This window comes from Mauremys mutica, chromosome 2 (genome assembly GCF_020497125.1).
Source record: "Mauremys mutica isolate MM-2020 ecotype Southern chromosome 2, ASM2049712v1, whole genome shotgun sequence".
NCBI lineage: Eukaryota > Metazoa > Chordata > Testudines > Geoemydidae > Mauremys > Mauremys mutica.
The window spans coordinates 158,072,919-158,099,012 of NC_059073.1; the positions used below are offsets into that span (position 1 = coordinate 158,072,919).

The 26,094-nt window shown below is 40.9% G+C and overlaps 1 protein-coding gene across 1 annotated transcript in view; it reads left to right on the forward strand.

The window, feature by feature from the left end:
* Positions 1-26,094, forward strand: part of ANKH (ANKH inorganic pyrophosphate transport regulator) — a 150,523-nt gene that overhangs the window by 91,293 nt on the left and 33,136 nt on the right. The window contains exons 3-9 of the mRNA XM_045005918.1: positions 1,924-2,140; positions 10,305-10,423; positions 11,105-11,188; positions 14,034-14,204; positions 14,906-15,040; positions 20,390-20,482; positions 25,944-26,039. Coding sequence (XP_044861853.1) covers positions 1,924-2,140; positions 10,305-10,423; positions 11,105-11,188; positions 14,034-14,204; positions 14,906-15,040; positions 20,390-20,482; positions 25,944-26,039 — 915 coding nt within the window. The remainder of the gene's footprint in view (positions 1-1,923; positions 2,141-10,304; positions 10,424-11,104; positions 11,189-14,033; positions 14,205-14,905; positions 15,041-20,389; positions 20,483-25,943; positions 26,040-26,094) is intronic.

Consider the following 26,094-nt stretch of genomic DNA (forward strand, 5'->3'; position numbering starts at 1 on the left):
ATATGGAACTTCATTTATCATGTTTAGTGCATAGTGTAGTGCAAGAGACTGTTTTAATGGGCATCGGGTATGGAGAACTTGCTGCAGTTTTATGTCATGCTGGAGACACTGATTTAGTTTTAACATCAGCAAGTGGCAGTGAAGCATCTTACAGGGAGATTGAAAAGGAAAAAATATTAGAGGCTAAATGCTGCCCTCCAACATATGGAAACAACTTCTGTTAAAGCCAATGGAAGTTGCCTGCTTGTATGTACTTCACGTAGAACTGTGATGTTGAAATGCTAAGACTTGAACCTAGTTACCTTATGATATTCAAATGTAGATATTTTACCTTCAAACAAAGCTCACTGCCAGGGGTGGTGCGTAAGTGCAAGATGCTACAGTTTTGGAGTCAGGGGAGAGTTAAAAGATGTTCCTGATTGGTCAGTTCTTTGTGGACCTGTCAGTATCTCTCATCTGTGACCCATAAGAACTAAATTCTTATGAAATCAAGTCATCATTCCATCCTTTGTGCTTTTTGAGTCGAATCCTGTTTTAACAATTTACTGAATACCCCAGGTCAGTGGTCTCCAACAGTTTCCAGGTGGCGGGCACCGGACAACGAGCCACCGAGGACCGTGGCTGAAATGCCCTGAGAAGCAGCAACGTCAAGAGGCGTCGCCGCCGAAAATCAGCGGCATTTCGGCAGTGACGCCTCTTGATGACGCCACTTTTCAGCAGCATTTTGGCAGATGTTTGTCTACCGGCCAGTACGCGGGCGCACATAGATGCCCCAGCGGGCTCCATGGTGCCTGCGAGCACTGCGTTGGGGATCCCTGCCTCAGGTGATTGATGCTATGGCAGTGAAGACAAAAACTCTGTCATATTTAGTCAACACATTTGAAATGTGCTTGGTGTGATCTTTTCCTGAGTTCTGAGGAAAATGTTATGGCATTTTTCTCTGGTTCAATTTAGATATGAAAATAATCTGTTAAATTATTGGAGATTTGGGTAGGAGGGACACTTTTTTCCTCAATATCTGCAAGATATTTGCTAAACTATTCAAAATAAGAACAACTTGAAATACAGATATTTTGTGTTTCATTCTTATTTTTAATAAGTTGAGAGTTTTGCTTAATAAAGGGGTGCAGGGTCTCAATCTTATTTTGAAACATGAAATTACATGGGAGGACGACCAACATATTTGGTCACATGTACATTTGGCTAAGTTCAATGAAAAATAACACCATGGTGTAGAATCAGGTACCCACTCATAGTCAGCTTGAATATAGCGCAACTCCTTTTACAGTGAAATGGACTTTAAACCCCAAGTAATTTCAGTGCATCATAATGGACCAGCTGTAGTTCCAGTTTTGTATCTTTGCATACGGGTAAAATTTCACTTTCCTGTGCAAGAGGCTAATCTGGACTACATGTTACTAAAGTCACCCCTAAGTCCTCACATGGGACTTTTGGGCTTTCTGCACAGTGGTCAGTTTCACATAGTAAAGTTGTTCAAGTACTGCACTTCAGTAGAAGGGGGTTCCTTTTGATAACTTAGGAATTTGTTTCTAAATGTTTTATTTCATGAAACACTTTATGTATTTAAATCCTCCGTAGTTTCTTACTGACCATTGTAAATTGGAACACTTGGTATCTGTCTCACCGTGCATATATACAGTAGAGCTGTGCAGCACAGTAAATTGAAACCATACAGTGTGTGAAAAGTTTTCGTATACACTCTGCTAGTATTTATTTTGATGTTTCAAAGTCACTTTATATCTGTGCATGCAGGATCCAAAGAATGTCAAGTCAATACAGATCAAAAGTGGTTATGACTTCACTTTTGGTCAAATGTTTGTTTCTATGGAAATAGCCTGCATCATATTTTTTTCCAGACTGTCTACATTTTGAAGTATTCTTTGTTTTTCTGTATTTCAACAGGCCTTGAACAGGGGTATCGCAGCTGTTAAGGAAGATGCTGTGGAAATGCTGGCCAGCTATGGGCTGGCCTATTCCCTTATGAAGTTCTTCACAGGTCCAATGAGTGACTTCAAGAATGTGGGTTTGGTGTTTGTGAACAGCAAACGAGACAGGACTAAAGCCGTTTTGTGCATGGTTGTGGCTGGTGCGGTGGCTGCTGTATTTCATACTTTGATAGGTAAGCCTTTCTCACTATTTACTTAAGGTATCCTGCAACCTGGGTGACTTCGCTTCCCCATCCCATCCCCCAGAGCTGCTTAACCTGCAACTCTCCTCACACTTAGAAATGAAAACTTAGGAGGAGCTATGAGATTGTCTTGTGGCTGGAGTTCCGTCTAGCCTACAAAATGTCACTGTTTTAGAATGGTAGATTCCATCTGTAGTTCTTGCTCATGCACAAATAGCCGTAGTCAAAGCTTCATTGTCCATTTCTGGTGGATAGCTAAGCTCTTGCACCAGCTACTACAGACATCACATCTTGCAAAACCCAAGAGCCACTGGCAAGTGAGACCAGGACCCTGACTGGAGCAGGGAGAATATACAAATAGACCTGGAGTTGGCTAGGAAGAATTTAACAATATTTGCAGATTTCTGCAAGACCCACCAAATGTGATATTGAACTGAGTATCAACCAATATGATGGAATATTCAAGGCCATGAAGGTTTAGTATCTGAGAACATTAGACCACAACCAAGAGCCTAGCAGAAATTGGACCTCGTGTATCTTTAAGAGCCATACCAGCTCTGGTGCCCCAAACAACCTCCAACCCACCTCACAGAATGGAGGCTGATGTAGCCCTTGCAACAAGGAAAATGATGAAGAGGAAACTGAGCAGGAGGAAGAAAGTGAAGTCCCTGTAACAGGTATAGTGTTTGGTATTCCTTATATCTGTATGCTGTCAGAGGGGAGGGATGGGGAAGGAATGCAAGGAATGTGAATGGATTTGGGCAGCCATCTGGGGGCCTGCTGTTCTCTGGGAACTAGGCAGGTGTTTGGTGGCAATATTTATCGCTGTACATGGAGCTACAGAGGGTGGCCTGCACATGGGACCCATTGTTCATTGTCAGGCTGTCAGTATCTCAGCCACCACACGCCCTGCAAGTCATCATGCAGGCCCTGCCCTTGTACTTACTGTACTTGCATAAGAGCCTTATGGAAGAACAGATGTCCACTGATGTTATCTCCTGGCTTGGTGCCACCTTTTAATCATGCTTAGCAGCCCTATGACCTTTTAAACACGCAGAAACAGGCACCCAGTGTTAAGGCATCTCATGTTAAGACCATGGCCCCACATGTTAATTAAAAGGCTAATTTTATCCTTCGTTGTTGTTATGACAGTATGTAGGCAATGTGCTTATTGGCTGCAGTAGCCCTTCGCCAAGGTCAACCTGTCATTAATTTAACAAGTTAAAAAACCATCAGTGAAATTAATTAATTTCTATCTCTGACATCCACAGGCCACCTCAATGTATGGAGGTGGCTCAGGATTTTGAACTGAAGATTATAAGCAGTTAGTGTTGTAACCCCATATTCATTTGCAAGATCTGCCATAAGATTTCTTGGCTTGGCTCTTTCCCCAGCCTTGAGATAGTCTTTCAGTTGCCCACCTTTGTCCAGTTTGTGTACCAGGTTGAACAGAGGGCACTTTTACCAACTGGGAAGAGTTCATTTTTCTGATCCATTTAATTTTGTTTTTAAGCCATATGGGTTCCTGCTAACTCACAGGAAATCAGCCCGATTTCCAAGCTGACGGTTATAGATCAGCAGTAGGCAACCTCTGGCATGGGTGCCGAAGGCGGCACACGAGTTGATTTTCAGTGGCACTCACACTGCCTGGGTTCTGGCCACCAGTCCGGGGGGCTCTGCATTTTAATTTAATTTTAAATGAAGCTTCTTAAACATTTTAAAAGCCTTATTTACTTTACATACAACAATAGTTTAGTTATATATTATAGACTTTTATACAAAGAGACCTTCTAAAAACGTTAAAATGTATTGCTGGCTCGCAAAACCTTAAATTAGAGTGAATAAATGAAGACTCGGCACACCACTTCTGAAAGGTTGCCGACCCCTGCTATAGAAGGACTGCTTCTTAGGTACATGGGGCTTTTGGTCAGAGATGGCTGTGGATAGTCATTTCTAAACATGCTGGTTGAGTTACCCAAGGTTTGCTGAACTACAGAGCACTGCTGTGGTTTGAACCTCTTATGCCCAATGTTTCCATTTATGAAGAGAAAAAAAATCTATATCTGTAGCTATATAAATATATACTTGCCAATCAAACCTTAAAGTCCTGAGTGAAGGGGCTTCACTCAATCTTCCAACTGTACATGGAGGCAGAATGTAAAATATTTTGTAATATTGTAACATGTGTATGCCTGAAAATATATGAAGACCACCCCTGAGAGTGGAGGAGGACCCAAGACAATGACATTAGTCAGATTCCCAGCACTAAATGATTATGTGATGCTGCTAAGTTATGTCTCAAGTTCCCTTTGAACATGTTTTAAAACCTGCTTATCCCTTTCTGACCTACAGATGTACAGCCTCCAGAGTGGGGGGGGGGGAAGAAGAGAAGGAGGAACCAAGTGACAGTCTGGCAGCTGGTCTTCAGCCAGCTGTGAGAGTGTCACAACCTCTACCAGGAAGCAAAAGGCCCAGGGTATTGATGCTCAACAAATTAAAAAAATGTTTCCAGACTGCAGCGAGAGTCTCTGATGTAGTCTGTAGGTGAAGAACAAGGGAAGGCAACATGTCTGTCCTTCATGGAGTGTGAGACTCAACCATGGAAGAACAAAAAACCCAAGGGAACAAGAGAAGAGTCTTGTTCTTGGCTGAGGGAAGAGGGAAGAAGACATCAAGTGGCCTTGGAGGAGGAAATGCCCATTTGCAGCTATGATTGATTCTATCAGCAGCACTCAGACAGAACTGATGAAGAGCAGCCCCCACTCCTTTACAATGCCAAAAATGACTGACTGCTTCAGCCCTGTGACTCACACTTACTTCCTTCTCCACCAGCCTCTCACATGAGCTTCTCACATGAGCCACACGAATCCTCTATGTGGATGTCCAGCTGAGCCAAACAATCCAGACTCACATCTGCAAGCTGTGTGTATCTTGTACTTACACCTCCCGGACCCCAAATCACTGTAGTATGAGAACCTCACCAACAATTTTCAAAACACACCCTGGGCAAGTAATATGACGAATTGAGAAAGTCAGTGGCTTGGCCAGGATCACCCAGGAAAATGATGTCAGAAGTGGGAATTGAAACCACATTTCCTTCCCACTTACACTCCCAGTCTAATGCCTTAGCCACAAAACCATCCTTCCACTGGCCATTTCAGTTCAGAGCTAGGCATTGAAATGTATGCTCTATTCCTTATCCTGTGATGTTTTGGGGTCAGCTGTCACCACCAGTTAATTGAAGTATAACTTTGTGGGAAGTCTGTTACATCTCAGGGTATAAACAAGCTGTGACTTACTTCTGAGTATTGTGTAGGAGTAGCATCTGGGAAGGAAAAGTGTGCTGTGAGGGAAAGAATATGATATAACAGATCTCATTTATTGCATGCATACAAAAATTTGCTACATCTTACCAATATTAAACTTGTCAGAGAAGGGGATTAATTTATATTACAATTCTCCATTTTATCGGATAGTTGGCAGCTGTTCTGTACTAACTGGGACCTGTTTAATACTAGCTCCATGATAGGTCATTCTGCATCTTCCCCTTTGCAGTAGACACAATAGCACAATTCATCCCGTATCAGTAGAGCTCTGCAAATCAGCAGCTATCCGCTTTATATCTGAGGATGCAGATATCCATGGACCATGTTTGCGGATCGGATACCGATATAAATTTTGTATCCGTGCAGGGCTCTGCTGATCAGATTTCCTGTTTTGGCACTTGTTGCCATTTAATTCACCCTTTCTCAGCTGGAGTTTCAAGATGCTGGAATAACACTCTGGCCATTTCTTTTCAATTGAATATATATGTTACATTTGCCATTGCTGATGTTCTAGGAATGACAGAAACCAGCAGTAGCTTTGGAGTTGTAGCTAAAATCATACCCCCTGTGACTAAGTAGACACCTCTACATCCCCTTCCTCTTACAAATTCACACTGCCACCATTTTGCTCCTGGTGAGGCAGTAGATGAAGTGTCACTTATCAGCTTCAGCACAAAGCAGTTAGAACTTCAGCAGCCAGGCTAACAGATGGCCGAATCCCCAAGAAGCTCGTAGCAATGCCATTCGTTTTCCATTGTGGTTACAGACACAGGCCCCTATCCTGCAAGCACCTGCACAGGAGAGTGGCTTTACAGTCATTAATAATCCCCCTGGACTCCATGGGACTAATCACATTCATAGTGACTGGTGCATGAAGGATCAAGGGCCTGGTTTCCAGCTAACATGGTCAATAGTTGTTAGTGCCAAAAAATATAGCGTGTGAATGAAGGTTAACTGCACCTTTTTTGTGGTCAGTCAAGTTCTAAACATGCCCACCTGACTAGCAGATACCAAGTGTTCTGCTGCCTGTAGCATAGTCTGGAACTCTGACCTGACCATGAGTCAGGTTATCCAGGTTCTTCTAATCATAGTTTTCATAGACTTCTGGTGGGATTCTTGTTCTAATCACCTAGCCTATCATTAAAGTAATCATCATCCATGACTACTTTGCAGGAGGTGATAAGACAGAACTCATTAAAAAGGGTATAATGCATTGACATCCTGAGATGATGATGCTGTAGCAGTAGCTAACATTAAAAATTTACATTTCTGCTAATTAACTTAGTCATTTTCTCCTCAACAACATAGTCACAGAGCAGAGAAGGAATGGAGTGAGCCCAGACTCAAATTTGGTGTATTTTTTGGCCAGTTAAAATGAATCTTACTTTAAAATTGGAACAGCTATATCTGGAGTGTTATGAGGCATTAAGCTGTCTGAGAAATTCTCAGGCATTTCCAGATTTTGAAGAGCTCAAATAATACAGTGTTCCAACTTTGTGGCACATCTACCTGATGACAAGAAACACAGTTTTTCATTTCACAAGTCTACAAGAACAGTTTATTTTTAAAATTGGCATCAAAGTAGGAAGATGGACTATATCCAGAGAATTCATCAATTAATCCAAAGCCACTTGTGATATTTTTCTAATAGAGCTAATATTTATGTGTGGCTTTATGTCTGAACATTAATGATAGCACCTCCTGGGAGGGTTCTTTTTGTTTCCTTCATGACACAAGAACAACGTGCAGGATAGTGGATGACCCCAGAATGACTTAACAGTGGTGCCATTTATTTAAGACTCTGTTGTCATTAATACAGTTTATGCATGGGTCAGCCAAGCTCCCAGAGTGTATTCAGTTGTGCATTTGTTTCAGGGATGTCGACTGTGTGTGGCTCTTGGTGTTTTATAGAAGCAGCCATAGGGATTATTCCATTTATATGCACGATATTCCACTAGTCCGATAAATCCAATAGCGGAAAATGCTTATCCTTATGACTCTGAACAGACTCATATAACAAAGAGCCAAGCTAGAGTTTTTACTTAAATGCAAGCAGCAAGACCAAACTGTAGACATATGAAATATGAATACATATACATATGAATCTGTAGAAATTGTATGAGTTATCACGGGAGAACAAAACAGCCTGCTGTATTATTAATTTTATATTGTGCTTCATAATAAGTTCCGCTGGCTTGTCAAGGTTACATTCTAATTAATCAGAGATTGCTTTATTCACATTTGAGAGAGACATGCCTGAATATTGATCAGTAAATCTTAGCCGAGAGCAGTCTGCTGATATCCTCTAAAGATGAAAACAGCTTTTTAGTACCATCACCAAAAGTGTTTGTCACCTTTCACTTACATGTGGAAATTAGGTTAACTGTTTTAAAGCTAACATTAAGCTCAGCTGTTATGACTTCAACAATGTCAAAAATTCAGTAGGTTTTTGTCTAACATTAAGGGATTTCAGTGCTTGTAAAACATGCCAGATTGAAAGCCCTGGAGAGTGAAGTGCTCTGTCTAGAGAATAGGTCCTTTTGGGGCAGAAGCTGTACAAGGCTCTCCATAGTGCCCTGCCAATGTGCTCCAACCCTGTGTTGGTGGGAACATTTCCTGGAGTCAGGCTGGTTCCGTCTCCATGCTCATCCAGTCCTTGGCCACTAATCGAGGTTTTTGTGACCGTGCACTTTTTTTTTAAATCTCTATATCTTTCAGAGCCAAGATGGTTGCTCTACTGCCTGCTTTTATGGAGGGGGGAAAAAAGAGAGGGCTGAGAAAGTGGAGAGCCTCTTTGCTCAATGCCCTCTCCATCCTCAGTTGCTCGTGAAAGCCCCTCTGCAAGAAGTGGGTCCACAGGACACAAAGGGTAGGAAGGGACTGGGTCGAGAGGATATTTGTCCCTGTAAGGAACTTAACACCCTGTAGCTCCTGCAAGAGTTTTAGCTGTCTTACCACATGGTTTTAGTCTATAGAATTGAGGCACAGGTGTGGATGGAACCTAACACAGACCTCACAGAATCTGAGCGCAATGAAATATGTTCTTCACGTCTTTTCCAAAGTTGCACAAGCTCATTCAAGTCAGTTTTTATTTTAGGGAACAGACATGAGGTGCTGCTGTGCAATGAAAGCAACAGCATTCAAAGGAATTGTAAAAATCTGTAGGTAGCACACGCTGTTTACAAAGTATTGAGTGAAAACTTAAGTGGACACGGAGATATTTGCTTTTAAAAAATAGCCACAGCTGGTATCAGTTGATATGCGAAAATTATCACAAAATTAATATTTTAAGGAAAAAGAACTGAGGGCGACCTGCCAGGACTCAGGAAATAAGGTTAGAGTTCTGTTTTACAAAGTGGTTCCCTGGTACTATTCAAAAGGCGATTGTTTGGGAGTGACTCTTAAGTACAGCTTGGCAATTACTAGGGTGATCTGACAGACTGCAAGCCTAGCCATAATAATATAGATAGCAGAAATTTTGTAAGGACTAGAAAACAAGTATAAAATGGAGGGTTTATTTGTTAATCTTGCTTTGTGTTTTCCCAGCCTTCCGGTGGAAATATGTTACCCCCATTCCTGTTTCTATCATTAGATCTAGTTGTCATTACTTGCCCGTCATTTTAGAAGAGTGTTCTAATGAGCGATAAACCTTTCTTTGAATCCCCTAACCTTCTGACTGTGTTATCACTCAGTAATTGCAAAACAGTGCTAGGCTCAGTTCCTCTGACTGCCTTCAAACATTGTTCTATATTAAATATAACACTGGTGCCGTAAGCCCTTCAACAAAACTGAGGTTTTGTGGCAGTGTAAGCAAATCCCCTACCTTCCTGAGTAACCTGCCAGTTCCACTAGGATAGCTGGTTTTAGGCTAGAACAGAGCTAGATGGGACCACCAGTATTAACACATGGATTGGATAATAGAAGCAAATGTATAAAGTATGTGACATGCTGTTAAGTATCTATGTATATCTTCTGTAATAGAGTGACGTATGTGCAAAAAAAAATTGCAATAGTAGCATGACTTATCAACCTTAACACTCTTTTACCAGTTTTTTTAAAATGTGAGGTTATACATCTTTATAGTGGTTTTTAATAGTTATTGGGATTTATTTTTCTTTCCCCACCTGTAATGTTAGGATCTAGTACCGAGAGTCCAGCTATATTGGCCTTAAATGAAAAGGAAGTTGTGTCACATTTTAGAAGCCTCTAAAATTGTGAAGTTCAAAGCCACTTTAACTAACGTCTTAAAAATAGCTCTTACCTAAGGATGAACCAGGACTAGAAACAGGTGCACTGCCCACTGAAAAGTTGGAATTGTACAGTTTCCATTAGCACAGATAATCCATTTCTAGCCTTGTGGTATATTAGCCCTTGAACCGTGGAAAGAAAGTGACAGCCACCTGAGGCTGCCCTGGAGGTTTTGCAATGTTAGAACAAGTGGCAGTAGAAATGATAGGTGGACAAGGTGAAGGGGAGGCCATCACATGGCCATAAATGCAGTTTGTTGCATGCCCTTATAATTCATCATGCAATTTCACTGTTTTGTACTTGTTTGACAGGTAATATTATCAGTGTTATATGGTGCTATGTGTTTTATAAACTTTTAAGAATACTTATAAGCTTATTCTCTTAATATGTACCTGCAAAATACATTGAAAGGCTGTATTCGTAAGACACTACAAAAACCCTTGATTAGGAAGAGAAGGTGGGATTTTCAGAAGTGCCTAGAGGTTAGATGCCTAACTTACACAGGTGCTTTTGAACATCCCAGCTAGAATCTGTCAGTTTAACCAAATTATTATTTTTTTTTCCATTCTTTTATTCTGCAGCATATAGCGATTTGGGGTATTACATTATTAACAAGCTGCACCATGTGGATGAATCGGTGGGAAGTAAAACAAGACGGGCCTTCCTTTATCTTGCTGCCTTCCCTTTTATGGATGCCATGGTGAGTGTCTGGCTCAGAACGGAATGTTAGTTGGCACTTCTCTCTGTGATGTTCCCAGCTTATAGAACCCAACTATTTGATAGGTATTTGGAGAGTCATTGAAGGAGAGCTTGCCCATGCAAGTGATTCCTCTGCTCTGTTAAAGATTTTGCAGACTATGCTACTGATGTATACCTACACCCCAGTCACTTTCTCCAAATAACTAAAGAAAAGAAGTGGCATCAGTGAGTTACTTTTTAAAGGCAGGATTTTGTAGCAATATTCAATATACCCATTGGCCAGTGAGACCAGAGCTAAATTTTATACACAATGAAAGCTGGTGAATAAAAAGAAAACCTATTACTTGGATTTGTTAGAACTCTAACACTTCCCCCTGCCCCCCCGCCACCAGGAATAAAGGCTGCTTCTCATTACTGTATTCCCTTCTCAGCAGCTACTGTACAGTCATTTAAACCGAGCCTCTCTCCCAGCCCTGGCAAAGAGTTAAAAGCTGTAGTGTCTTCTGTGTTATTGGCCTAGATTTGTTCAGATTCACATGGGAGGCTGACTCAGATGTAGGAAAGAGCTTCATAACTGGTTTGTGTAAAGTTCAGCAGTAAGAAAGTAGTCAGGGCCTGGAACCTGAACCTAATAGATGTATCCATGTTAGTCACTTTCTAAACAAAGTTCTGTCCTTTACAGGCTTGGACCCATGCTGGCATTCTGTTGAAACACAAGCACAGTTTCCTTGTGGGATGTGCCTCCATCTCAGATGTCATAGCTCAGGTAATGACTCATCTCAGCAAAAGTTGTGCCTGCTGCGCTATGGGCCAGATCCTGGCCCATGCTCTGGAGCCCTATAGCTACTCTAAACAAGCATTTGAGGTTTCCCCCAGCATGTCAAAACTCCTCACTGGCTTACAACCTGGTTTACGCCTTCCTCCCAGCATGCTGGCAGAGGCGGGGTTTTACCTGGAGCGTGCTGTACTTCAGCAGTCCACACTGCATAGAGTCCCCTCGGTGGCAGTTGTAGCTGAGGCTGCTCTCGCTTCCACACAAGTCAGATAACTCCAGGAATGGGGAACCAGGATGGCTTGGCTTAATGCAATGTCTCACTGCAGCTATGCCCTTCCTGAAGGGACAGGAGTTTAGTGAAACACAATGGCTGCCACATGTTCCAGGATATGGTACCTTTATACGAATGTTACTAAAGATTTTAAGCTCTTTTGGGGGAGGGACTGTCTCTTACCATATTTTGTACAGCACCTAGCATAATAGGGCTGAAATCCTGAGTGGGGCCTCTAGACTGTTTGACAATAAAATATATATTTGATTCCTCAGTTTTCCCTTCATCCCTCAATTATGCACTTGTTGATTTAACGTGGTGAAATTCCAGCCATACTGCAATAACATATGCTGTCTCCCGAGTGTGAGGATAGCTCAGCAAGCGCTATTCTTGTTACAGGCCCTGAAAGTTTCATGTTAAAAACTGCAGTCAGAACTTAGCTTAACCACGTTGGTGCTGCAGTGCATTATTAGGAAGGGGGGTCCTGCATTGTTTCAACTTCCATTACCTGAGTGATGTGTTAAACATATGTCCCCTTCATTCTGCACTTTACTAGACATCCATTGTGGAAAGTCATTTAAATTCACGTTTGATATCAAGTACCAATATTGCAGTTCTCATTTATAAAATGCTTAAACTTTTACACAAATTTAGCTTCACAGTACCAGGTACATAGGCCAGTGTTGTCATCCTAATTTAGTGGTGGGGGAAGTGAAGGCAGAGATGGAGCATGTGACTCGTGCAAGGTCAGAGGGAATCCGAACTCAGGAGCTCTGGGCTCCAAATCCTTCATCCAGTTCTCTAGATCACCTTCCCTCTATTAAGTAAAAACAATCATATACTGAAGGGTTAAACCTTTTGGTCTGTTATCCTGTGTTAGATACTCCTTTTTGCATTGTATACCATGTAGAGTGAAATCTCTGCAATTAATATAAGTTAGAAGTAATTATAACAAGCTAACTTGATACCAAAGAAATCCACTTAATGGGTCTGACTCTCGTCTCATTCTAGAGTGAACCTGGAAGTCAGTGGTATAATACTGTGGTATGAAAACACAATGTAGCCAGCTAGGCCTCATTCTCCATGTTTTTGCATCTTGTCTGGTCATTCAGACTGAACAAAAAGATTATAACACTGCCATCTTAATCTGGCAGTGTTTTAGATACACACACTTTGCACAAGGTCAAGTTGACTAAACAAGGTGTAAGGACATTGAAAATGAAGTCCATAATATCTCCTCTTTCTATAACTGAATACCTGTGGGACAAGAGCATTTCCAGAAGGGCAAAATCACTGACCGCTGGACTTCCCTGCATCAGTTGACACTAGCAAAGTGAACATAAGCAGTAGCAACATCTGTTTAATAAGAACTTTGTTACCTGGAGTCCTGAAGATATGATTGTTTTTTGTCCTGAGCCCTTTAATTCTTTCCTCTCTTGAGCAGCTTTTAGATGAGCAACTTCATTGAAAAAATTTCCACGGTAGCATCCTAAATCAGCTGTTTTGCAATCCTCCTATAAGCAGCATTACCAGCGTAGTAAATACTTACAGGTGTTCATTTCTTTTTAAAGCAAGACATACATTAGGTGTAATCGCTGTCTTCACACAATATAAACCCAATGAGAGAAGGATGTATTTAGTACCACAGAACCATGTATTTAGTAAGCAAACCCAACGCCATGTGTTCATTCAGAACTCATTGTAGTCCCAGCCCCTGCCAATAGAGTCATTTTCAGTTCTTTCATTCACAGAACCACGTCAAGCAGGCTTCCCAATTTTCCCCATTGGAAACCTCTGGACTTTAACTGGGATGCTCAGACTCTGTGATGAATGTGAAAGAGCTAAAATTATTATCTTAAATACTAAAATCCAGGAAGTGTAATGGGGTTAATTCTCACCATAATCTGATGTATTCCTGGGATTTGGTATTTAGTATTAAAGTTTACCAGTTAGAATTATGCCAAGAGAAAACCCAGTTATCTTGCTTGAAGCCAGTGCAAAGTTTGAATTGAAGTGGGATTCCCTTCTAACCACTGAGTTTTAAATACTGAAAAATCACGTTTGACTTGCTTAAAGAGTCAAAGAAGTCCGTGTTGTGCTTTTTAATGTGACTTTAAAAAAAGAGACACTTAGAAATTGATATTGAAAGCATACTCACTATCAAAATGAGTCAACACCATGTGGAATTGGTTAGGCTACTGGCCACCTGGCCACCTCACTCCCAACACCAAGACTAAATGCATGCAAATATACTCATCCTTATGGATACCTGTCCTGCACCTGACCCTGTTACCAGTACTTTGTCCAACTATAGCCTGGTGTCAAATCCTGAATGTGAATTCTCTGGGACAAGGACTGTCTTTGTTCTACTCGTCTGCACAGCGCCTAGTACAGTGGAGAGCTAGTCCCTGACTAGGGCCTCAAGGCACTACCACAGTGTAGTTTGCATCTGTGTGGCAGTGTCAGAGATGGATTGGTTTTGGATACAGCAGGAAATACTGGGCCCTTTGTTTTAAAGAGAAAACCCCTAACCTGTCGACTTGTTTTTCCTCTTTTCTCTTTTAGGTTGTTTTTGTAGCCATTCTGCTTCACAGTCACTTGGAATGCAAAGAGCCTCTCCTCATCCCAATCTTATCCTTGTACATGGGGGCACTGGTCCGATGTACCACCTTATGCCTGGGCTACTACAAGAATATACACGACATTATTCCTGACAGCAGTGGGCCTGAGATGGGGGTATGTCTTAATGCCTAGTAGGACTTACTGTGCAATCAAGTTAGCTAGTGTTTATGAGGATTGTAAGCTTTCTGTTCCTCAGGGGAAAAAAGCACATAACGCTTAGTTTCAAACATACCCTTGTACATACCAATTCAATGACAGTGTACATGGCAGCTACCCGACAGTCTGCTGTGTGAGAGCGGTACAGTGTATCCTTATGTCAGTACCTCTATGGCTATGCTAAGCACATTCCTGCTAATGTTATATTAGTACATAGGATCATTAGCACAGCAAATGTATTTATATGCTACAAGGATGACATTGGAAACTGACATTCTGAGAAATTTCTCCCTGTGTGAGGAAGCTGTGTGTCAGAATACCTTTTTTTTTTCCTTGAATGTCTTGCAGTAATTTACAAATCCCTCACTGCAGATCAATGCCTTTATAACCGGTTGCCAGGACAAATTATGCAAATACCGTGTACATCAATTATTCAGATCTAGTAGGGCTGTTAAGAATGCACAGCTACCTTTAATTCTGTATCGCTGATGTGGGAGATTGTATTTTCATGTAGCATTTCTCTCTCAAGCTCTTGTGTGCTTTTGAATGTAGCAAGTCAACTGATGGGTGAGAAAAACGAGAAAAAATCCTTTGGTTGTGCTTTTGGTTCTGTCCTGCCTGTTTGTTTCAAAAAGGACTTTGTTTCTCTTACACTGCAGGGAGATGCTACAGTAAGGAAGATGCTGAGTTTTTGGTGGCCTTTGGCATTAATTTTGGCAACTCAGCGAATCAGTAGACCCATTGTCAACCTTTTTGTCTCCCGGGACCTGGGCGGCAGCTCTGCAGCCACAGAGGTATGTGAATTCCTGGGAAGCTGAAATGTTTTATGATTGTACTGCATTCCACACACAAAAGAAGTCATCCTTGCTTACATTTGTTAAGGAAGCAGAGTATTCGTTCCCATCCATATGCAGCACCTCCTGATGTGTTTCCTCTCATCCATAGGAACAGGGGAAAGTGGTCTCAAATGCAAATGCTAAGTGTTCATTTTTCCCAGGATGATAAAAGCAAGCAGAAGATGTTGGCCTAATTTCTGCCTCTTAACATGAAGCCTCTTGTCCCTTGGTCAGCCCTCCAGTCCCACTTACATCCCACTCTAAGCAATGTCTTATTAAATGCATCATGGGACCACAGATTCCATTCAAGTATCCTGGGGTTTCAGGATTTGCACAATGACAGGCAATGGAAGCTCCAGAGCCTGGTGAATTAGAGATAGTTGTCTGGGGTCTCATCTGCACTGTGTTGCCTCTTGCATATTTATTTACAGCTATGCAAAGCGATGTGACACATTACCGTTATGATTTGTTAACTTTTTGCACAGTTGTAAGTGACTGTATAGGAGGTAAGGCATGGAAGAATCAGGCCCCTGGCTGGGATGTGAGTTGCTTGGGTTGTTTCACATACACATACATACCTCTCTACCTCTTGGGCACTTTCTAAACTGGTTGAAGTAGGGTTCCAAAGGCCAGTTCTTGGCTCCATTGTCCCAAAGATGTGTCCTGCTTAACATTTTGAAGGTACCAGTTCTCTTATCTCTGATAAGTGCTCACTTTCGGAAGTACTCATCAGAGGTGACGTTCAGGCAGTCCACAGAGGCACAGGTTTCTTGTAACTATAACACAAAATCCTGTGCTTACAGAAACTCTGCATCTTCATGTGGTCCTTCCCCCATTTAAATCTTTTGGATTTTTCCCATTGATTTCAATGGGAGGAGGATTAGAGTTTTTTGTGATTTTTGTCCTTCCTTTTTTTCAATAAGGGGAAAAAAAACTAGGAAACTAAATGCAGACTCCTACCTTTCTGAAATGTGAAGGATGTACAGAAAGTCCTAATGTTAAGGTTTTCACAGACATAGTAACATGGCCCTGTTGGACATATATATTGGTGGGATAAATCCCATGACTGGAATATTGGTATAGAGGAATATAGCTTGTTCAGGAAGGACAGGACGGGGGCGGGGAAGGAGTGAGGTATTACTTTATACATCAAGAATATATACACTTTTTCTGAGATCCAGAAGGAGGCGAGAGGAAGACCAGTTGACAGTTTCTAGGTGAAGATGAAAGGGGAAAAGAAACATGGATGATGTCATGGTAGGGGTCTACTATAGATGAAAATCAGGAAGGAGTGGTGGATGAGGCATTTCTAAAACAAATAACAGAAATATCCAGAACACAAGGGGGACTTTAACTACTCAGGCACCTGTTGGAAAAGTAATAGAGCAAAACACAAAATATCTAGTAAGTTCTTTGGATGTATTTGGGACAACTTTTTGTTTCAGAAACCGTAGGGAGTAAGCAGCGGTGACAGGCATTTTAGGCTTAATTCTGGCCAACAGAGTGAAATTGATTGCAAATCTGAAGGTAGAATGCAAAGTGGGTGAAAGTGATCATGACATTGCTCTGAAATCAACAAAATTAAATTCAGCAAAGACAAATACAAAGTACTACACTTAGGAAGGGAAAAATTCAAATGTACAACTACAAAATGGGGACTAACTGGCTAGGTGGTACTACTGCAGACAAGGATCTGGATCACAATCTGAATATGAGTCAACAATGTGATATAGTTGTGAAAAAGGCTAATATCATCTTAGGGTGTATTAACAGGAGTATCATATGTAAGACATGGGAGATAATTGTCCTGCTCTATGGAACACTTGTGAGGTCTCACTTGGAGCACTGCATCCATTTTTGGATGCCACATTTAAGATAAATGTGGACAAATTTGAGAAAGTCCAGAGAGCAACAAAAATGATAAAAGGTTTAAAAAACCCGATTTATAAAGAAAGGTTAAAAAGACCGGGCATATTTAGAGAGGGACTTGATAGCCTACAGATATGTTAAGGACTGTTACAAAGAGAAGGATGATCATTTGATTTCCATGTCCACTGAAGGTAGGACAAGAAATAATCCGTTTAAACTGGGAGATTTAGGTTAGATATTAGAAAAACCTTTCCAACTATAAAGGGTAGTTAAGCAGTGGAATAGGTTACTGAGGAAGGTTGTGAAATTCCCATCATTGAATGTTTTTAAGCAGAGGTTAGACAAACGCCTGTCAGGGATGGTCTAGTTTCACTTGGTCATGCCTCAGTGCAGGGGTCTGGACTAGATGACCTCTTGAGGTCTCTTCCAGCCCCTATATATGATCCTATATCATATTTTTCATACACTTGAGAAATTCCATTGACAGCATGTGTATTATAAGTGCTTTCAGGGATGGGCCTAACTATTTTAGGACAGTAAGCTATTCAAGCCAGGGACTTTGACTGCTTATGTGTTTGTGCTGTGCTTAGTCCAATGGAGTGCTTGGGCACTATTTCAGTACAAGGGAACACAACAGGTTAACTAACCTCTCCTTTGCTTTTCCCGACTGTTGATGGTTTTAGATATGCCCCTTAAACATTTGTTGAATAGATCTTTTGCCTTTCATTACTATTAATGGCAAAAGCATGTCACAGTTGTAGCTGGTAGCTGACTGGGCTTTCCTCGCTCTCAGCAGTTGTGCTTTTCATCTCTGGTTTCTGAAAGGGGAAGTGCTGGCAGCATAGACAACTGCCATACACTAGACTTGAGTATAGGCAAGGGTTTTCAAATTTTCCTGCTAGCACTTCAGTGTTTGGCTAGAAGAGATGGGGGGCCTGGAAGGAGATACAGCATGAACACATTTATGAGGGTAACTAGCCCACATGCCTCAGTTGATTTCTGTTTTTTGTTGTTTTTTTTTAACCAGGGTTGTCAACTTGGGGGTTTCCATTCATGTTAAAATCTCATATACGTTTATCCAAGTAGGAGAGTCATAGTCTGTGCATTGAGACACCATCACTCAAGTTAAAAATCCTGGAGGATATTTAAATACTAAAGCAATCTCTAAATTAATCCGGAGAGACTCTAGTACCCATAAAGAGGTGCTAAACAGTGGCCCGAGCTATTGCTGGGCCCTGGTATCAAAATAAGTAAAGAGTGAATCATTTCTATAACTATTCAATCAAATCAGCTTTCAGGTATATGAGAGATTCTACTGAAAACAGATGGTAGAGTGAAGAAAAGGGGGGAAAAAAAAAAGCTAGATTCTTTGCAACTACAAGAACACCAACTTAAATACCACTGATATATCTTCCCTACCGTTGGTACAAGTAACACTAAACAGTATTGTAACAACTAAACGGTTATAAAAAATATTTTCCCCATCTTTCCAGTTTACTTTGTGTATTGGACAGCACTTTATACAGAGGAAGGGGTAAAGCTGACTGGCTAGCCACTTTCTCCCATTTGTGTAGGTCTTTCTCACAACAGGGACCGTTGCTAACAGCAAAATGTGATTATCTAATCACAAAAACTGGTATGGGGCAGTTAGCAGCAGAAGTGGTGCTTAATCAACTTTTAAAAAATGAGTTAAAATAGCTTTAGGTCTCAAATGAAGGGTATGCTTTCAACGTTTTTGACAGTAGTTTCTGTAATAAGGACAAGAAACAGATTCTATGTTGCTTGTGCACCCAGTGGGTGTTTCGTTAATTCAAGTCATGCAGGATTAGTCCCATAAGCCCTTTCTGATTCCTCTATTAGGAGACCAAAACACTGGGATATGCCTATACAGCAAAGAAAAACCTGCGGCTGGCCCATGTCTGCTGACTCAGGCTTGCGGGACTCGGACTGCGGGGCTGTTTGACTGCAGTGTAGACTTCTGAGCTTGGACTGAAGCCTGAGCTCTGGGAACCACCCACCTCACAGAGTCCTCCAGCCTGATCCCAGAAGTCTACACAGCAGTGAAACAGCCCCGCAGCCTGAACCCCATGAGCTCGAGTCAGCTGGCCTGAGCCAGCTGTAGGTGTGTGATTGCTGTGAAGACAAAGCCTGAGATAGCAGTAGTACAGACCAAAGAAGTGTTTCTCTTCCACTAATGATCCATACCCAGCTGAGTCTAAATGTAGTTGAATCATAACAAGACGAGGAAGGCCTGATCCTGCAGACCCCATACAGTCAAACTCTTGGAGTGGGAATAGTAAAATTATCAAGTTCTCAGGCGATTCACAGAACTGACACTTACTTTGGCTCTGAGGAAGAGGAAAGTTACAGAGACAGTTTGCTAGTTTCAAGCAGCATTAGAAGGAGCCTAAAGAGAATCTCCCTAAACTATCTTCCCATGTGAACCAAGATGCATCAGTTGAGAAGGGTAGGACTGAAATGATGGACATTTTTACTGCCCCATCTTATCTGAGCCAACAGTGGCCAGATCAGTGTTGGGAAAATCTCACCAGCCTCCATGGGGGGGGTGAGGGGGAAGGCAGTTTCAATTATTTGAAAATGTTTCCTTGATATATAATTTGACTTTTTCCTCAGGAAAGACAAAAATATAAACAGCAACAGCACAAAGCAATCTTAAAACCTGTTGAGATGTTAGGTTTTTTTGTATCTCATTATGTAAATAGTACTTACAAAAGTACAAGAGGACTTAGTTTTCTTATATTTCAGGTATTGACATGGTTCTAGTGTTAAAAACAATGATCTAGGATTATTTTTGTCTGATCTCAATTGATTAGTACAGAAGTAGGCAGAGTTTTCTTTGTCTCTAGGGTCCCTCTAGCCCAAAACAGTCAATCTGACATCCAAAGTGAGTCAGTCTGCAGGCTTTCAAATTACATTGCTGCCGTTCTTTTTAATTAAATAATTTTATGTTTCTGCTGTTTTACTTATGAACTTATTAAAACAAAATTGTATGAAAAAATGAAGATCATGGAATACAATTAATAGAAAAAGCAATGGATTCTAGTGCAGTGTATGTAAGTCTCACGAGATGGAATAATTAATCAACATGGTAGAAAGAATAAAGGGAAAAACTGAACTCATTGATGAGTAAATAAACAGATTAAAAATCTACAATATAATCAGAGTGTACTATTGTGATGGTAAAACCACACAGTTAAGTCATATATCTTCACCCAAATTGAATTTTCCCTGAGTCTGAAATGCATCGTAGAAAAACTGTTTCAATGATTTGTTTTCCTGATGTAATGATTGCCCACTTGGTTGCTTGTCTCTTGTTGCACTGGGGTCAATAGTAACTGAAAATTGGATAAAAGGTTAGTTTATTTATGCTGTCTGAAGATTTGAAGTGTAAGTATGTTCTCTTTTCTCCTGTTGTAGGCTGTGGCAATTCTGACAGCTACATACCCTGTGGGACACATGCCGTACGGCTGGTTGACAGAAATTAGAGCCGTCTATCCTGCTTTTGACAAGGTGAGTATTTGTATTGTATGATGGTGGTAAATACTTTGTAGTCATGTTTCACATTCATGGTAGTTCTAGACCCAATTTTCCTTTGATTTACACTGCTTATAAATTAAGAATAGTAAGCAGAAGAGTTTCAACAGTGTAAAAGATGCGTAAGGGAAGAAGACTCAGACCCTAATCTCCATATTTTCCATTCCTCCTTGTGTGTGTGTGTGTGTGTGTGTGTAAGAATGACCACACTGAGTCACACCAATGGTCTATCTAGCCCAGTATCAGACCTTCCAACAGCAGCCAGTGCCAGATGCTTCTAGCATTTGCAGGTTTAGGGACACCCAAATCATGAGATTGCATCCCTGACCATCTTAATTTTTTCAACCCAGTAATATGTTTGGCCTTTACAACATTGCGTGGCAATAAGTTCCACAGGTTGACTGTGCGTTGTTTGATGTAAACTTGTTGCCTATTAATTTCATTGGGTGTCCCCTGGTTCTTGTGTTATGTAAATAGGTAAATAACACTTCCTTCATTCCATTCATGATTTTTAGACCTCTCATGTCCCCCCCTTAGTCGTCTCTTTTCTAAGATGAACAGGCCCCAGTCTTTTTATTCTCTCCTCATATGGAAACCGTTCCATCCCCCTAATCATTTTTGTTGCCCTTCTTTGCCTCTTTTCCAATTCTAATACATCATTTTTGAGATGGGGTGACCAGAACTGCCTTCAGTATTCAAGGTGTGGGTGGCCCCATGGATTTAGTGGCATTGTGATATTTTCCGTTTTATAATCTCTCCCTTTCTTAATAGTTCCTAACATTGTTAGCTTTTTTGACTGCCACTGCACATTGAGTGGATGTTTTCAGAGAACTACACATGATGACTCCAGATCTCTTTCTTGAGTGGTAATTTAGACCCCTTTATTTTGTATCTATAGTTGGGATTATTTTTTCCAGTGTGTATTACTTTGCACTTATCAACACTGAATTTCATCTGCCTTTTTTTTCCCATCAGTCACCTGATTTTGTGAGATCCCTTTGTAACTCTTCACAATCATCTTTGAACTTAACTGTCTTGAGTAATTTTACCACCTCAGAGTTCATCCCCTATTCCACATGTGTGTGTATATGTATTAGAGAGAGAGCACACACACAAGCATGGCTCAGGCCATGTTGAATTAGTTGATTGATGTATTTTTGATCCTCTGTTTTTATTTATTGTATCTATAATGTATTATTTTAACATCTTAGACAGTCCTAAACTCTGAATTAGCATTAATTGTGCCTTTCTGTAATTTCAAGTATTTGTCTTATCTCTAGTTTTAAAAACTTCAGTGGTAGCTCCAGTTTAATGTAGCTATTTCCCTGATGAAGAACATCTTCATGAAATATCCAGCAGCTGAGGAACTCAAGTCTCATCTTCAAATTTAGGCTGTTCTCTTGACACTACATTGTTTCTGCAGACCGGATTAGCTTAATTTGCTCATATTAAATATTAAACAAAGGTTACTTCATAGGCTAAAACAAGCAGACATTCCATATATTATTTCTATACTATGGACTTTTAACCGATCGAGGTGAATGAAAATTTTCACGGGAGTTCAGCAAATTACATAAGGACTCCAGGACTGCTCCTGGAATTGATTTGAGGGGAAAAAACCAGAACAAAAAGCCCCTTAGTGTTTTAGTCTGAATTACATTTTGCTCTGACTTGGCACTGGTAACAGCCTACATACCGACACTTAATTTACATGATGACAAGTAACTGTGTTCTATGATGTTCAAAATGAGATACTCAACCCCTCCATTCCCCAGCTGCTTGTACACTCCTGAATTCCTTTGGTCTCAATCCCGGGTGAATAAACACTTTTTTGTGTGGGGGCATCCAATTTTTAAAATAAGCAGTCAGGCACAATTGTTAACTTTATTTATTTATATGAGGACAATACTCTCATGCCAACTAAAGTTCAATATATAGACTTATTCAGGGACATCCTGCTGAATATAGACTAGAATATGAAAATTGGGCAGCATCTTTGTTAGACACCTAGTGGTACTCCGGATCAGCAATAAAAAAAATAAACTGCGGACCAGAGTGGATTAGAACAAGGGTTGTGGAACTTGCTAATGATCAGTACAGATATCGTGAAACTCGTTGTTTCAGTGTACTGCATGTGCAAGTTACAATAATGAGAAGATATGGAAACTCCACATACAAGGCCAAATCCTGGTGCCACTAAACTTGATAAGAGGTTTGCTATTGACTACAGTGGGACCAGGATTGGGGCAATATAGTAGCTTTCATTTTCTAAAAAAAACCTATTTCATTAATTACTTGAACAGTCATAGGTGGAGTGGAAAATAGGCTTATAAAATCTACAGATGACACCAATCTGGGAGGAGTTGAAAGTACTTTGTGGGACAGGATTAGAGTCCAAAAGCACCTTGATAAATTGCAGAATTGCTCTGAAATCAACATGATGAAATTCAGGAAAAAACAATGCAAAGTATTACATTTAGGAAGGAAGAAATCAAATGCACAACTACAGAATGAGGAATAACTGCAAGAAAGAATCTGGGGTTTATAGTGGATCAAAATTGAACATGAGTTAATAATGCGATACAGTTGCAAAAAAGCCAAAAACACAATTCTTGGATGTATTAACATGAGTGTTGCATGTAAGGTAAGGGAGGTAATTCTTTCATTGTATGCAGAACTGGTGAGGCCTCAGCTGGAGTACTGACCAGTTTTGAGCACCACAACTTTAAGAAAGCTGTGGACAAATTGGTGAGAATCCAGAGGAGAGCAACAAAAATAATAAAAAGTTTAGAAAGCTCAACCTATGAGGAAAGGTTAAAAAAAAAAAACGGGGCATGTTTAGTTTTGAGAAGAGAAGACTGATAACAATCTTAAAATATGTTAAGGGATGCGGTAGAGAGAAGAGTGATCAATTGTTCTCCATGTCCACCTAGAGTAGGATAAGAAGTAATGGGCTTAATCTGCAGCAAAGGAGATTTAGGTTACATATTAAGGAAAACTTTCTAACTATAAGGGTAGTCAAGGTCTGGAATAGGTTACCAAGGGAGATTGTGGAATCCCCATCACATAAGAATGGTCATACTGGGTCAGACCAAAGGTCCATCTAGCCCAGTATCCTGTCTTCCAACAGTGGCCAATGCCAGATGCCCCAGAGGGAATGAACGGAACAGGTAATCATCAAGTGATCCATTCACTGTCGCCCATTCCCAGCTTCTGGCAAACAGAGTTTAGGGACACCATCCCTGCCCATCCTGGCTAATAGCCATTGATGGACCTATCCTCCATGTATTTATCTAGTTCTTTTTTGAACCCTGTTATAGTCTTGCCTTTCACAACATCCTCTGGCAAAGAGTTCCACAGGTTGACTGGGTCATTGGAGGTTTTAAGAAGAAGTTAGACAAACACCTGTCAGAGATGGTTTAAATTCACTTGGTCCTGTCTCAGTATGGGGTGCTGGATTAGATTACCTCTCAAAATATCTTCCAGCCCTACATTTTTATGATTCTATAACACTACTTTATTTGATAACATTCAACAGTTCAAGTAGAAGCTAGTATGATTTGTCACAGCCAGCAGGTGGTATCCAAAATAACAAGTTCATGTGGAGAAGGAGTTAGGATAGGAATCAAACAGGTATGAACTAATTGCAAAATAAATCTAGGGTTGAGATTATACCTTTGAAGAGCAAGGTGGCATGACACAGGCTGGGTATAGAGGAACCATTATAAAAAAAAATCTGTTCTCTGGCTGTGAATGCTTCAGCTATTGTTCTTGTTTATTTTTTTAGTTGTGTAATACACACATACACACACAGTCTTCAGAGGGTCAAGAAAAATAATTGTTTTATCCCTGTTCATATTCATGCATCTATTGGAAGCTACTGTTTCTTAAGACTGACCTGGGGGGAAATCCCTTCCTGGCCCCACATGTGGTGATCAGTTAGATCTTGAGCATGTGAGCAAGAACCAGCCACCCAACCACTTGAGAGAGAGAATGCTTGGTGCCACCTCAGAGTCCTGGACCCTGTCCAATCCCCATCTCCAGCTGTGGCCATGTCTTCCTGATCCAGGTGGCCAGCTAAAATCCCGAAGCATGAGCTTTTAGGAACATGAGATGTAAGCTGGCAGTGAGCCAGCACTGCTGCACTCTGCCCCCTACCATCAAAAACAAACCCATCATACAGTTGCACTCATTCATTCGCCCAGCTCTCTCTCAAAACTAATCAGGAGTTGTGGGGGCAAACAACTTCTATTGGGAGGCTGTTCCAGAGCCTTCCCTTCTGATGGTTAGAAGTGGTTTTGTACAAATTGCCAGTTTGTATGTGGGCACCAAAGTGCAACTTGAGCATCCCAGTGCAGAATGGGATTCGTAAGTTAAGTTACCACTTGTGAAAGTTTTGAGTCTGAATTTTGTACAAAAGCTCATGAAATAGACAGTGTGCTTTTAATCTGTCCCACATTCATGTCTGACACTCCCCTGGATGGGTTTGCACAAGTTCCAATTTCTCAGATTAGGTTTAGCAAGCTGTCCACACCAGGTGACTGCCAGTTTGATGATGATCTGCTTGAACTACATCAAAGCTGAGTAAATATCGTACTACATCAGTGTTCTTATCACTTCTGGTTCCTACCCATGTATCTTAAATTGCCAAGTAGTCACGCCAATAGATGACTCTGCAGCCACTGTTCTAGGAGTGCCCTGCTTCTGGGTTTCTGTGCTCCCCTAGCGTAGCTCATTTATGTAATTTATCATAAGCATGTGTTCCCAGGCAGTAGTATAAAACCTTTAGCTTCATATGTTGGTTTTAGGTGCTTTGGGGAATGAATGGGGGTTGTTGTGGTTTTTTTTTAAGCACACCTGCCGTTGCAATGTGAGTGCAGAGTCCATGTTCAGGATGGAAGATCTAGCTTTCTAATTACGTATAGTTCATCAGACTTAATTAGCAGCACCAGGTGTTCCAAGATCTTTGTTTATATTCGTCACTCCCTGGCTAATTGGATCTGTATTGAGACGGGTGGTTGCATTGCCATGTATATGCTGTACCACTCTGTGTTGATGCAGGGGAAAGGGAAGATAACATTTTTCCTGGCTATGATAGCGTCCTTACAAGCGTTAAGCAAAGATAGCCAACCCCAAATCAGTATCCTTTAGAAAGAATCATTGAAACTTTTAAACAGGCATTACCACTTAGCAGACTGAGGCAATTAGTAACCTCTGTGAGAGACCAGTTGAACAATGATTGTCAGTTTACATGGAAAAATATTTTGTGGCTTGTGCAAGTGTCCTGTTTGGAAGCTAAATTTAAAAAAAAAAAAAAAAAAGTAAGAACTATGCACACAGATAGTGAGATCCCCCTTGTGACCCTGGTGCTGTCAGCTCCACAGCAGTCTGGAGCCATGTTAATGCTTGTTATCTCTCTCTCTCTCTCTCACCCTAGAATAACCCCAGCAATAAACTGGTGAACACCAGCAGCACAGTCACAGCAACGCATATCAAGAAATTCACTTTTGTCTGCATGGCTCTATCGTTAACGGTAAGGAGTCACTCGTCAACTTTTTCCTTTCAATCTGAAGCAAAAAATTACTGCA